Source organism: Meriones unguiculatus, chromosome 19 (genome assembly GCF_030254825.1).
Source record: "Meriones unguiculatus strain TT.TT164.6M chromosome 19, Bangor_MerUng_6.1, whole genome shotgun sequence".
NCBI classification, from domain to species: domain Eukaryota; kingdom Metazoa; phylum Chordata; class Mammalia; order Rodentia; family Muridae; genus Meriones; species Meriones unguiculatus.
In genome coordinates, this window is record NC_083366.1 from 49,627,654 (window position 1) to 49,642,431 (window position 14,778).

The 14,778-nt window shown below is 41.9% G+C and overlaps 1 protein-coding gene across 5 annotated transcripts in view; it reads left to right on the plus strand.

Annotated features, from left to right (window-relative positions):
- The window catches only part of Nqo2 (N-ribosyldihydronicotinamide:quinone dehydrogenase 2), a 43,699-nt gene extending 29,202 nt beyond the window's left edge, over positions 1-14,497 (plus strand). For 2 of the 5 annotated variants that reach the window (XM_060372610.1, XM_021657764.2), the window contains exons 2-7: positions 1,854-1,941; positions 4,416-4,580; positions 8,080-8,210; positions 9,645-9,758; positions 10,609-10,710; positions 13,052-14,497. In XM_060372610.1, the coding sequence (XP_060228593.1) occupies positions 1,935-1,941; positions 4,416-4,580; positions 8,080-8,210; positions 9,645-9,758; positions 10,609-10,710; positions 13,052-13,228 (696 nt within the window). In that variant the 5' untranslated portion in view covers positions 1,854-1,934 and the 3' untranslated portion in view covers positions 13,229-14,497. Of the gene's footprint in view, positions 1-1,853; positions 1,942-4,370; positions 4,581-7,599; positions 7,886-8,079; positions 8,211-9,644; positions 9,759-10,608; positions 10,711-13,051 lie in introns of those variants that run through there. The other 3 variants (XM_021657765.2, XM_060372611.1, XM_060372613.1) reach the window with 3 other exon arrangements.
- Positions 14,498-14,778: the final 281 nt, after the last annotated feature.

Below are 14,778 nucleotides of genomic sequence, written 5' to 3' on the forward strand. Positions count from 1 at the left end.
AAAGCTTTTGATCTGCTCTGTAAACATGCAATGTAAACCAAGGTGGGGGAACGCTGACCTTATTTTCTAATCCTTCCCCTCCACTTAACATCTATCCCTTACATAGGTAAACAAATGGATCTGTCTCAAAACCATGTGTTTCAAATAGCCCAAGAGCCTCAGAATCTTGTGATTGTAGTCGGGATGACCTTGAACCAGGGTTACTCGGCTTATCTGACAACATCTAAGCCCAGTTCAGATCCTACCTTTTGACTCTTAAGCAGATAATCGGAAGCAAAACTACAAAAGAACATAGTGATTTCTGTGTAATTTTTGAGAAGCTTCTCAGTTTGTTTGTTTTTTTTTCTGTAGCAACTGCACCATTTTACATTTTACCACCACTAATAACAGTCTGTTTGCCAGCAAGTCTTGCTGTTTTGATTTTAGCCATATTTCTCTAATGGCTAATACGCCTTTCACATACTTATTGAGTTCTTTTGTATAACTTTGGAGAAAAGTCTCATTAAGTCTTTACCCATTTCTAAGTTGGATTGTTTGGTTTCTCATGGTTGACTTTTACCTGTGGTTTGTTGTTGTTGTTGTTGTTGTTTGTTTTGTTTTTTTCCTGCCAATAGCAGGAAATAGTGTAGATAAGTTACTTTACTGTTACTGTGATAAAACACTTGACCAAAAGTGACTTATAGAACAAAGAGTCTATTTTGGCTTATGATTTCAGAGGGACTAGGAAGCATGGCAGCAAGAAGCAGGCATGATGACCGAGCAGGGACCTGAGAGTTCAAGTTTTCAGTCATAAGCAGGAAGCAAGAAGAAGGAATCAGAAGTGAGGCAAGGCTGTATAATCTCAAATCTTGTACCCATTGATACGCTTCCTCCAGCAAGGCTCTACTTCCCCACAAACTCTCCAAACAGCTTCACCAAATGGGAACCAAATGTTCGAATACTAAAGACTATGGGGGTATTTTTCTCATTCAAACCAACATATCTTGCCTCCAGAAAGCTGTTTTGGAGATGGCTAGCCAAAACAGTAATGACACAAGCCTCCTTGTTTTTGAAGCCCATTAGGGAGAAGAAATTTATTCAGTATCTTTTACTGAAGGGGAAGGTACTGGAGATTAAATCCCTGACTTTGCACATGCTAAACACATATTGTACCACTGAGTTCCACCCAAAGTCCCCTAGAATCATATTACATTACAGCCACCTTTCTTTCTCTTCTGGGCGACCCTGTGACTCTACAGCAGTGTTTCCCAACCTGTGGGTAGGGACCTTTCTGGAGGTCAAAAGACCTTTCACAAAGGTGGGGTATCAGCTATCCTGCATATCAAATATTTCTATTACGATTCATGATAGTAGCAATATTACAGTTATAGAGTAGCAACAAAATGATTTTATGTTTGGGGGTCACCACAACAAAGGGTCGCAGCAGGAGGAAGGTGAGCCAGACTGAGGCATGCCTTACTTACAGTTGAGCAAAAGGCCCAGTGGTGTACAGTGACAGTCCTTTGACTTCTCTGGTGCCCTCCATCTTAGCCTCACTTACTGGCTGAAAAGGAAATCTTGGGGTGCAGGAAGGCTGGCTGAGCAGGCACCACTCAATTTCTTGCCTGTGGCCCCTCTCCCAGGAACTCTTTTATTAGCTACTGTTTGGAAACTTAAGTCCTCCCAGAAAACAGAAAACCCTGGTTTGGCATTGCATGTGGTTTAGACCGGGAAGCCTGTTTCTCCAGAGGTGGCCTGCCCTCTGAGAAGCTGCTGTGCAGATGTCTGTGAAGCAGCCACTTACTCAGCCTATACTTGTTATCCTGATCTCACTTCTATCTTCCATTCCTCCTGGAGTTTACTTTCTCTTCCAGAGTGTGACAGTCACCAAGGGGAGCGACAGTACCTGAAACTTTTGGCTACTCTACCAAATCAGAGAATCCATCTCCTCCAACATGGCAGGTAATGAATGACCTGTTATGGGGGTGTTACACATTTAGTCAGAAATTGTACTATTTGTTATTAAAAAATCCAAGAAACATAGAAGTATGGATTAACCCACTTGGTTTATGACATGGATCACTGGGTGTAATTATTTTCTTTTGTATTTTCTACTTCTTTGTCCATTTCAACCTCCTTCAGAAAAAGTGGGACACAGGCCTATCCTGTCTTTGTCCAGAAATTATCCCAGGCCAAAAAGTTCTCAGGAAAGGACACCTAGGAAGTGAGCTTCTAGTTTAGAAGGTTGAAGTCCATCTTTACCTCTTCCCTCTCTTTTGCCATACTGGTGAACAAACCCAGTGTCCCATGCATCGGAGCACATACTGTCACCGTACCACACCTCCAAGGCTGCTTTGCTTTGCTTTTGTGTCTGCTTCTTATATATACGCACACATCAGAGACATATACATAACTTTACAACACATTTTTATACAGTAATATATAGCACTGAAATTCTTTCACTCTAGAACATGTAGTCTTATCTCACTGTGCATAGTACAGTGTTGATTTGAGCTTTTCCTTTACTTCTACAATATTTAGTTATATGCACATGCCAGACAAGAACTCTACTGAGCCATATTATGTCCTTCATGCCTGGTTTTGGGTTTTTTGCCCTAGGTACTCCTGATGTTTGAGGCCCCATCAGTTGTGTGGTGCCATCTTAGTTTCTGGGCTGTACCCATTAGATGACAGAAGCAGTCCTCCACCACCAGTTATGACAATTAAAAACATCAGGTGTGCCCATGACTGGTTACACTGGTCCCTAGTTGGGAAACACTGATGTAGGTATTTTATTTGTGTTCATTCTCTTGGCAAGCCCTCAAAGTCTAGTCCATTTACAATTAGAAAGTGAAGTAAAACCTAATATTTACTCCAACACATGGAATTCAATCTTATCACTCAGGTGAATGCCCTGAGACTGTCTGCTTCAAGGTAACGTGTTTTCTATTCAGGATCCTAGACGAGAAAGTTCAAATCAAGAGTTTAACATGGGCCAGAGAGTGATGATCAGGTTCTTGCCAAGCATGCATGAGACCTGAGTTCAGATCCCTAGCACCCACCAAAAGCCAGCCACAGGAACACTCATCGGTAAGCCCAACATGCAGACAGGCATTCCTGGAGCTCTCTGACCAGCCAATCTAGCCAGATCAGTTCAATGAGAGACTATCTCCCAAAATAAGGTAGAAAGCCACTGAAGAAGACACCTGGCCTCCATTCACCTGTGCACATAGGTATGCTCACACACACAGACAAGCCTGTGTGTGAATCTGTGTGTGTATATACAGGTGCACTTGCCTGTGGGCACATGAGAAGGCCAGAGGTTGACATTGAGATTGTCTTCCTCACTCACTCTCCACCTGATTTTTAAAATTATTTTATTATGTATATCAGTGTTTGCATGTATGTCTGTGCGCCACATGCATGTCTGGTACCCTCGGAGGTCAGAAGAAGACACTGGAGCTCCTGAAACTGTACTTACAGATAGTTGAGAACTGAACCCCGGTCCTCTGGAAAAGCAGCCACTGAGCCATCTCTCCAGCCCTCTTGACCTTGTTTTTTAAATACAGGGCCTGTAATGGAATTTAGCTAGACTGGCTGGCCAGTGAGCTCCCAGCATTCTCTTGTCTCTATCTTCCCCGTGCCACCAGGTACTAGGGTTATGGCCTGTGCTGATGCCCTTGGCTTTTTGTGGGTGTTGGGATCCAAACTCATGCTTGTTCATGATAGAGACAGCGCTTTCATGACCTGCTCTTAGAATCTTGTCTCAATGTCACTACAAAAAGATAGGTTCCACATGGCCCTGTCTCCCGCAAGAGGCCAGGGTCAGCTTCGTCCTATTTTATTTCAGCATCAGGTGTTCAAGGACCTGGGGGAGATGGAATCAGAATACACAGTCTGAAAGGTGCCATTATTGTTGATGGCCAATGTAGGCATAAGAGATTAATTTCTATTTTTTTTTTGTTTTGTTTTCTGTTGTAGAGCAAGGCTAAAACTTGTCATGGAACAGGCTTTTTAAAGAATTTAGTATGTTTTCTAAGAAGACATATTTTGGTTCATTGTATTAATGAATAAAGGCTGACTATCATAATTCAAAATATAGTTCTGAGCACATGATTACAAAATCTCCAAATTTTGAATTTTCAAAGTTGGGGTGTTTGACTTACTTACAAAGTCTATACAAATATTTCAAAGCCAGGTTCTAAATCATTCCTAGTCCCAAGCATTTTAAAAATAGAAGCCATTCAACTTGTATTAGTGAGTCTAGTTGCAGTGTCCTATAATAGCACTAAAGTACTGTTTTGTCACCCATTAAAAAGGTTGATTTTTTTTTTTTTTTGGTTCAATGCAGTCATGTGCCTATACATCAGTTTCACCGTATTCTTCTCCAGTTTAGGATTTGTTCTTCAAAGGAAACATCTCTTCCCTTGATATAGGTAAGAAAGTGCTCATTGTCTATGCACATCAAGAACCCATGTCCTTCAATGGGTCCCTGAAGAAAGTGGCTGTTGAAGAACTGAGCAAGCAGGGATGTGCAGTCACTGTGTCTGACTTATACACCATGAACTTTGAGCCGAGGGCCACAAGAAACGATATCACTGGTGAGTCCAGTCTAAATCATCTGTCTCAAAACTTTCCGTACTTTGTAAGTTTTTAAATGTCAGCAGTATCTAACTGTTGCCCCGTAACATCAAGTCTCAGGTCAAGAGAGTCCACAGTGCCACTCTCTGTCATCCCTGTCCCCAGCAACCAAATTCCTTTGCTTTCAAGGTATCGAGGTTTCTTTTAATAGAAGGATTTTTCTATTTTAAATTATGTCTACGTGTGTGTCTATGTGAGAGTAGGTACATAACCATTTGGTTGCCTACAGAGGCCAGAAGTAAGCATTGGATATCCTACAGCTAGAGTTACAGGCAGTTGTGAGCCTCTGGACGTAGATGCTAGGGCTTGAATCTGGGTCCTCTACGAAAGCAATATGTGCTTTTAACCACTACACCTCTCCAGCCCGTTTCTGTTTCTTTTCAAAAGTATCTGCTACATAAGCAAGTGTGAGGGTTGTGTTAGCTTTCTCAGCTCTCACAGAACACTTAACACAACCAACTTGAGAATAGATTTATTTGGGCTTGCAGTTCTAGGACAGTGGCTGGGTCCATTTGGATCCTTGCTGCAATGGCTTCTAAGTACGGGGAGCTTGAGCACATTGAAACTAATTCTGGGGAAGCAGCTTCCTATGATTTCCATTATGATCAGGTTGCACAGACGCATACTCTTCTCAAGGGAAAAAGTTCAAGTAAGTTTCCTCTCTCGTACCTGTAAGCCTGCTATGGATGGGCTCTCCTGAGATGTCATTAAGGAATTTTTCCTACTGTGTGCTGTCTAGGTTTGTGTGAACTTGACGAAAGCTAGAGTCATCGGAGAGGAGGGAACCTAGATTGAGAAAAATGCCTCAGGAAGATCTGGTTGAAGGCAAGTGTGTAGGGCATTTTCTTAATTAGTGATTGATGGGGGAGGGCCCAGCCCATTGTGGGTGGTACCCCTCCTGGGCTGATGGTCCTGGTTCTATAAGAAAGCTGAGATGAGCAAGCCAGGAGGTGCAAGGCAGTAAGCATCAGCTCCTGCTTCCAGATTCCTGCCCTGTTTTGAGTTCGCATCTTGACTTCCTGCAATGATATTGGTGTGGAAGAATAGTCCCTTTAACCCTTTCTTACCCAAGTTGCTTTGGTCTTGATGTGTCATTACAGCAATAGTAACCCTAACTAATGACAGAACTTTGTGCCAGGAATGGAGTATTGCTGTGACAGGCTTTTAGCCATGTTGGTTTTGGAAAGATTGTGGAAGGACTTTGTGAGTGAGAAAAATTTGATGAGGTGTTCTGTGGGGGCTTGGAAGAAAAGAATGTCGAGAAACGTGCCCATGATGGAAGCCTGATTTGTGAAGTTCTAGAGGGAAGTTTGAAAGTTAATTAAAGACTGTTTGAGGCCATTGCATATTTACTATTTTGAATTAAGATTCTGTAGTTCTGGTCAGCGGGGGCTGAAGAGTCAGCCATGATTAACAAGAGACTAGCACCACTGAAATGAAATCTTTACTGAGTGTATCTTAGTCACAGTTTTATTGCTGTGAAGAGACACCAGGACCAAGGCAACTCTTATAAAGGAATGCATTTAATTAGGGCCCTGCTTACATTTTCAGACGGTTAGTCCATTATTCGTGGCAGGCAGCATGGTGGCATACAGGCAGGCATGGTACTGGAGAAGTAGCTCAGAGCTACATCCTGCTCTGCAGGCAGGGATTTAGATACTGGATCTGGTGTGGGCTTTGAGGTTTCAAAAGTGACCTTTTGACTCACCTCCTTCCAGTGACACACCTCCTCCACAAGACCACATCTCTTCATCTTTCCCAGTCTACCAACTGATGACTAAGTATTCAAATATATGTGCCTACAGGGGCCAATCTCTTTCAAACCACTACACCGGTATAATTGATGCTGGCTAGCTAGAGCCGAGAAATTAGCAGTAATTAAGAAGAAACCAGCATCACTAAGGTAAAAATCTTCTGGGAAGTATTTCCCGAGAATCAGCACACAGAATAATCTATCTCTGTATCTATGTCTGTGTGTATACCTGCTCTATATCTGATGAAGCTATGTTACTGCTAGAGCTGAGAAACTAGCAGTAATTAAGAAGAAATCAGCATCACTGAGGTAAAAATCTTCTGGGAAGTGTTTCCTGAGAATCAGCACACCAAAATAATCCATATCTATGTCTATATCTATACCTATTCCTCTATCTATCTATCTATCTATCTATCTATCTATCTATCTATCTATCTATCTATCTATCTAATTTATTGTCTGATCAAGCTAGGTCACTGTTACCTCCTAGTGTTTGAAATTATTTTTACTTTAGCTTTCCATAAAGCCTTTTAAGTCAACATTCCAGATGGAAAAGAAATACGTTGTCATTTTTGCTGAGGCCCATTAAGTATAGAGGTGAACTTAGGAAGACTTCACCTTCTATGGTACTGCTTTCTTGCTCTCCAAGAGAAATGATGTGACCTTTCATTTGCTTTGCATTCTCCTTTCCTCTCCCCCTTTCTTCCCCAAGTTTACTGAGATGTTTTATCATAAGGATGTTGATAGGTGTGTACCCAGCCAACCCTAACTTTCTTATTGTTAGTAATGCTTTAATTGATTCTATGAAGTTCTCCAGACATGTGAATAACTGTCTGCAAATAATAATTTCACCTCACTTTTTTCAGTATTTGAGAATAACCCTAATTTCGATCTCTTTCCTTGATACAGGTAAGAAAGTGCTGATTGTTATGCACTTGCAGTTGTGTAGACCATACCTCCAGATCCAGTCTGTAATATTCATCCTGATCTTTCCTTCTTTTTTTATTTATGTGTTTGCTTGCTTGCCTGTACGTACACCACAGTCATGCAGGTATCCGAAGAACAGGGATAGGGTGTCAGAACTCCTGGAATTTGAGTTATAGGAGGTTATGACCTGTCTTATTTGGGTGTTAAAAACCAAACACTGATCCTCTGCAAGAACATTAAGTGCTCTCAACCACCTAGCCATCCCTCCCACCCACCCCACCCTTTTTTTTTTTTTTTTTATCAAATACATCAGTTCAGGCTGGGGATATATCACAATAGTTGAATGCTTGATGAGCAAGGCCAGTACAATTTTCTCTCAATAAACAGCAGCACAGGGACTAAGAAAATTGAAAGTAGGATAAGGAATCATCATTTTAAGCTAATAAACTAATACATATTTCATGACAAATACAGGTGATAAGATTAAAAGTACAAGTGAATACTACACCATTTTATATTCAACCACCAATTTTATTATGTGCAGGAAGTGTCAGAACCAGTTCTCTTGGACACTGAAGGAATACTGTAAGTGTAAAGGACCTAAGTGGACTTGAGCTAAATGTAATGTGGTGGCCACACCCCACCTGATAACATCTCCAGTACACCCCAGCTTCTTCCCTAAGGCTTTGATGAGCCCAGACCACATAGCAGTTTTTGGAAGGCTGGGAAAAGCTGGAGACACTCATTTATGAGTGAAAAATTGACTTCTTCCTTCCTAGGTGCCCTCTCTAATCCTGAAATCTTCAGATATGGGATAGAAACCTATGAAGCCTACAAGAAAACAGCTCTGTCCAGTGACATACTTGAGGAACAGAGAAAGGTGCAAGAAGCTGATCTAGTGATATTTCAGGTTTGTTTTTTCCTCAGATGAGTAGATTCTTCCTATGAACAAACACTTGAACGTTGAGTTTGGAACCAGTACTTTTTGGCACATATATATAATTACTTGAAATATCTCTCCTAGATATAACCCTAGTTAGAACAATTGTACAGAGAAACCTGGTTCCTAGCTAGCTGGCATGTCTGGGACAGTGACTTTGGGAGGATGAAAACAGCAAGACTGGCATGATTCAGATGCTTCTGGGAACAGTGGGCCATTGTTACATTCTTTATTCATACTGACTTAGGGAGTTAGGGTTTTCAGTAACATTGGCTTATAAGGATCTCTTTATCTTTATTTTAATACAGATTTCTCTGTATTGTTTACCAAGGCAGTTTGGGACAGCTTCTTCATTAAATGCCCTAACCATTAACAGGACATTCTTGTTTCCATCCTCTGACTGGTTACTACATACATATCAATGTGTAAACAGAGAGAGAGGGTGAAGCGACTACATAAGGAACTAGCCCAACAGATTGACTTTGAGGAGCACTAACTCATCTGGCCACTCCTGCCAGAACTGACAGGGAGCAGTTAACATGTATCTGCGTAGTCATATAAGCATGTGCTTCCAAGAGATTGTTACACTGACTAAAATCCAAGTCAAACTCAGAAGGAAGGGGAGCACAGTCTATAAGGGCTCTGCTTACTTGAGTCCTTTGGGCAAGAATGGCCAGGGCAGCACTTCTGGAGTGCTCTGTTCACCCCAGATTTCCATCATCCAAGGACTTCACTGTTTTTCACTTCCTATCTTAATTTCAGTTAATACTGCTGAGGAAACACCATGACCAAAAGCAAGTTGGGGGGAAAGGGGGTTTATTTGGCTTATACTTCCGCAGCTGAAGTCCATCACTGAAGGAAGTCAAGACAGGAACTCAAACAGGGAGAGAATCTGGAGGCAGGAGCTGATGCAGAGGCCAAGGAAAAGTGCTGCTTTGTGGCTTGTTTCCCATGGCTTGTTCAGTCTGCTTTCTTAGAGAACCCAGGACCACCAGCCCAGGGATGGCACCACCCACAAATGGTCTGCTCCCGACCCCAACCACTAATTAAGAAAATGCCCTACAGGCTTGCCTACAGCCTGATCTTATGGAGGCATTTTTTTCTAGCTGGACTCTCTTCTCTCAGGTGTCTTTAGTTTGTGTCACGTTGACATAAAACTATCCAACACACTTCCTCTCTGCTTGCTCTCAGGATAGCATAAGAGGCTGTCATCAGGAGACAGTCTCCAGAATAGCAGCTGGGCCACACTCATCTCTGCCCTTCACTCCACTGTACCCATATTGTGTCCCCACTGAGATCATGCTGTAGGCTACCTTCATCTACTGGATGCCCTGGGAGGAGAGGCCAGTGGGACTAAAGTATGGATCCTGAGACATAATTTGCCTCTGCTTGTTCCATCTCCAGTTCCCACTATACTGGTTTAGTGTTCCAGCAATCCTGAAAGGCTGGATGGATAGGGTGCTGTGCCAAGGTTTTGCCTTCGATATCCCGGGCTTTTATGACTCCGGTTTTCTCAAGGTAAGTGCTCTGGAGATAAGACAGATCCAGTCAGTGGGAAGAAGGTGAGGGCATCTATCAACTTATATTTCTAGTTTGCATTTTTGTATTAGGTAAGTAAATATTCATTAAGCAGTTAACTGTGCACAGCACACTTCATGGATGCTCAGTGCATCCTTTTTTAATTCACAGAGCTTTTTGATAGTGGGGGATGTATATCCACACTAATCTACACACGAGGCAGATGAAGTACGGGCTGAGTACTGGGCAAGAGTGAAGTGGGTAAGGACATGCACAGTGCCATTATCGGCCAGGGTACCAACTCTGTGACAGTCTGGCTTGTTTCATACCAGTTCACACCTTTGGGTTCCATATGCCCCCCGGGGTGGGGGTAACCACGCAGCTCCAATATTGTAGGGGAGAGGGTCTGAAACCTCATAGGTACCATGTATAGTATCTGTATCTTATTGAGAGAACTTCACACTGAGCAAGTGGCTTTGAATTCTAAAAGTTTCTAAAATTAAACGTACAAGGAGAAAATGAACCAGGTACCCAAGATGCTGTGCTGCATTGCACAGTCATCCTGTGCATTACCTTCCCATTAGTCCTGTGGGATCTCCGTTCTCATGAAACCCAGCCCTCCAGAAGTCTTGCATGGTAGAAGTTTGGTATTCACTTGTCCCTTCTGCTGTCAGGCATTAGCTGTCATCTCTAGATGGGCTTATGGGAAATGGGGGGAATACATTTGTTTACCCTGGAAGGAACCTGACCTCAGACTCCCTTCTGGCTACCATAAACCTCAGTACTACATCACAGGAGCAGTTTCCTCTTATTGCAGTCACATGAGCATTTACCTTTTCCTCTGCTGCAGGGTAAATTATCCCTCCTTTCCTTGACTACCGGAGGCACAGCCGAGATGTACACAAAAGCGGGGCTGAGCGGAGATTTCCGGTACTTCCTGTGGCCACTCCAGGTAAATAGGCCTTGAGAACCTTGTCTGCTTTTGCTGGCCCATTGGACACCCCCCCACCCTGCACCTTACACACACATATACCTTGTAAGCTTGACACTCCATACCATTTTGACTCCCAACTAGATAGAGATAATAATTAACATTTTTGTCCTTATTTTATTTTACAAATTGGTAGCAGTTTAAAGGTTGGCTAAGAGGGAAAATGTACAACTTTTGATAATGCTTGACCCAATGTTAGGCCAAACCTGGCTAGGTCTGAGGTGCCACCAGGTGTGTGGGTATGAGTGATGAGCAACAGCAAGGCCTGGAGAGTCCTTTCCAGACTTACAGTGCTCTCTAGAGCACCACCCTTAACCTTGGTGAGAGGTACCACAGACCCTATGATATGGACAGTGTCACTTGGGCCTCTGAACACCCTGAACAGATGAGTAGCTGAAGAATAGCCTTCTACAGAAGGGAAAGGCAATGGCAGAGTGAGTTCCAGCAGGCTAGGATGCCTGTGTGTATGGAACTCCCTGGTAAGGGACAGACAGCAAGAGACAGACTTCAGGGCAAAGACTCTTAGGAGAACTGGAAACCTAAATGGAAGTGCTCTTTGGATGGTGAGGAGAACACCTGTCCAGTTGTGAGGAAAGCTTGTATTAATAGCTGGAAAGACTGCTGTTGGGAACATAGACATTGTGGAAGATGCTGCAGGTAGACGTCTGTGGAGGAATAAGTGTTTAGTGAACCCAAAGCCTTGAGTTTGAGCTCCAGTTCCCCGTAAGCTAGTTATGGTAGTGCATGCCCATAATCACCACATGGGAGGTGAAGGCAGGAGGATCAGAAGTTCAAGGTCACTCTCAGATACACAAGTTTGAGGCCTGCTTGAGGTATAGGAGTCCTTGTCTCAAAATAATAAATAAAAATTAAGAATTGTCCCTTTTCTTTCTAGGTTCACATTTCTTACTCATTTCCATTGAGATGTTGGCATTTTTTAACTGATTTGCCAGCTTTCTCTATATTAGTAAAAATTACGCTACGGTGACTTCAAAACACTAAGAGTTTTCTTCATATATATGTGTGTGTGTGTGTGTACATATATATACATGTGTGTGTACATATATATACATGTATATGTATATTCCAAAGGCAAGTTCTTTCCTTGCCTTTGTTGTTTGCTCTCACGTGTGTGTTAAGGATGTGTCTATGTGTGTGTGTGGATGTACTTGCCCATGCAATTTGTATGTGTGTGCAGATGCACTTGTGCATACATGCATGTGTGAACGCTGCAGGCCAACTTCAAGTTCTTCATCGGTAACCTTCCACCTTAGTTTCTGAGGTCACATCTCTCACTGATCCTGGTGCTTACTGATTTGGCTAGACTGAATTGCTTGTCCCTGCCCTCAGCAATTACACTGGCAGGTTACAGATCCGTGCTGCCATACCCAGTGAGTGCTCTTAACTGCTGAGCCATTTCTCCAGCCCCTAATAATGGACTTTGAAGCTGACTTCCAATAAATGATGTCATCTGAGAGAAAGTAATGTAAAAACACACATGTGGGATTTTTGTCCTCTAACTCCACCTGGTAGGGAAAGCTCGGGTGTGGGTGTGAGTTTTCAAGAGCATAGTGAGGAAGACCGAGTGTGATGTGTATAGGAGAAGCCAGGCTCTTTTTGAAAGACGATTTCAGTGAGTGGGATAGTGGCGCTCCATTAAGGGCAATTATAAGCTGTGAGCTTCCTTCTCCGAATGCTAGTTGTTCTCATATATGTCATTTACTAATCTCAAATCTTGTTTTAAAAATATGCACTTTACCCCAGTTTGAAATAACAGATAGGAAAGGTAAACAATATAAAAAATTGAAAAGCCCACTTAATCTATACCTCCAGCAAGAATTACTTGTAACATTTTCTAATGTTATTATTTTATTTAGTTTATTATTATTTTATTTATTAGTTTTATTTATTTAGTTTATTATTATTTTACATAAAAAGTATACACAAATACTGCTTAAAATTTGTCTTAACAAATACAGTCAACAGCTTTCTACAGCAGCACATCACAGCTAAAATAACCTCTGTACATACCACTGAATATAGCATAATTTGCCAAATCCATCAAAACTGTAATGTTGGTGATGGACTCATTAGTAAAGATCTGTCTGAATTCCAGCTGCCAGATTCTTCTGCTAATGGAGCACTCTATCCTGCGGCTATATGGAAGTGGGTTGTTATCAGTTACTTTATAGCATGTTTCTTAATTTTTGAAGGCTTCAGCACGTCGTTTTCCCCTTTACTAATTTAGCTGAATGTACGTAAAGAGCGTGGTTATGATTAGTTCTTTCCTTTCCGGCTTTAGCATGGTACCCTGCACTTCTGTGGATTTAAAGTCCTTGCCCCACAGATCAGTTTTGGTATTGATGTTTCATCAGAAGAAGAAAGAAAAGTGATGCTGGCATCATGGGCCCAGCGGCTAAAGGGCATCTGGAAAGAAGAACCCATCCACTGCACACCCTCTTGGTATTTCCAAGAGTAGCATTTTGTGCTCCGGATACAGCTAACAAGCACCACAGTGAGAGGCCTAAAGCATGTGCAGAGAAGGTGGCCCTGTGTCCAGAGATGTAGACACCATTGAGTGTCTCCAGTTTTACACAACTAGAGCAGATATTTCAAAAATCAGCTTGTTACACTGTATTAGTTCTGCCTGGTCATTACTCACTCATTTTTCTGTTTTGTAATGTTTCTCTAAAATCTCTCTTGCTACTTCATAGTATAGTTTTCTGAACATGGAGGTAGATTTGTTTGTTGTTTCATTTTATTTAACTTGATTGTTCTTTTTAACAGGAAAGAGGACCATTTGCAGCTAATGTTTTAGTGCTAAATTTCAATTTACTTTGTTTTCTTTTGGCCTGGGGATTATTATGTTTTAATTGAAAAGCAGGCTAGCATTTTTTTTATCATTAAGTACATACAGTGAAGATTTTTTTTATCATTAAGTCTATCAAAGCCTTTGATAGTATTCTACTACTGTTTTAATGACCCTGAAAAATGGGCACAGACATATGGAGACATCTCCTACCCCTCAGTGTCATCACTATTGAAGAGAAGGCTGTTGCTACTTCCCAGGGCCTTTCTTCCTTAGCATTGTTGATACTACCCACAATTCCCTCATCAGATTCCTTGCTCAGTTTTGAGTTAGGATTATCATCTTCAAATGATTTCTATCTGCAGTTTCTTTATATTCCTTTTACCAGCATCCTTTCAAAACCTTATTCATTAAAACATTCATTAGTGTATGCATGCACACACATGCCACTGGCTGTGAGTGTGTAAGTTGTGGCTCCATAGGCTCTCAGCTTGAATACTTCGTCCCCAGTTGGTGGAGCTGTTTGAGAAAGCTTGGAAGGTACGGACGCAGCAGCGTGTCTCTGGGGGTAGGTTTTGTGGCTTTAAAGGACCAGTGTCATCCCGTGTGCCCTTTTTGCCTCCTGCTTTTGGATCGAGATGTGAGCTGTCAGCCCTTCCTGCCTTTGCTCTGCCATCATGGACTCCAGCTCTCTGAAAGCCTAAGACGGATCAAGTCGTTTCTTTTATAAGATGCCTTGGTCATGGTGTTTTGTTAAAGCAAAGAAACCTTAACTAGTATGGAAGTCAGAGGACAAACTGCAGAAATCGGTTCTCTCCGTCTATCCTGTTCCAGAGGCTTAATTTAGGTCACGAGGCTTTACTGAGCCATCTTGCCAGCTCCAGACTCCTTTTCATCTGTACGTTCATCTTTTTGTCAATAGATATTTTTCCAAATGTATCTTTGTCTTCCAAGTTTTTTTTTATCAAATACTTACTCAGTGCCTTCACTTTCAAATTCTGATTTTATTTAAATTTTTTCTATTTTTCATACAATATATTGATCATATTCTTTTCCTCCCCTACTTCCTCCACACCTCTCTTCCCACTCTTAAAAAAGAAAGAAAAGAAGAAAGACAAACAAAATCTAGTAAGACACAAAATATCAAGACAAAAACATAGCAAAAATCCCACCAGAACAAGAAGTGCAGTCTGTTCTAGGTTGGCCAACCACTCTTGGGC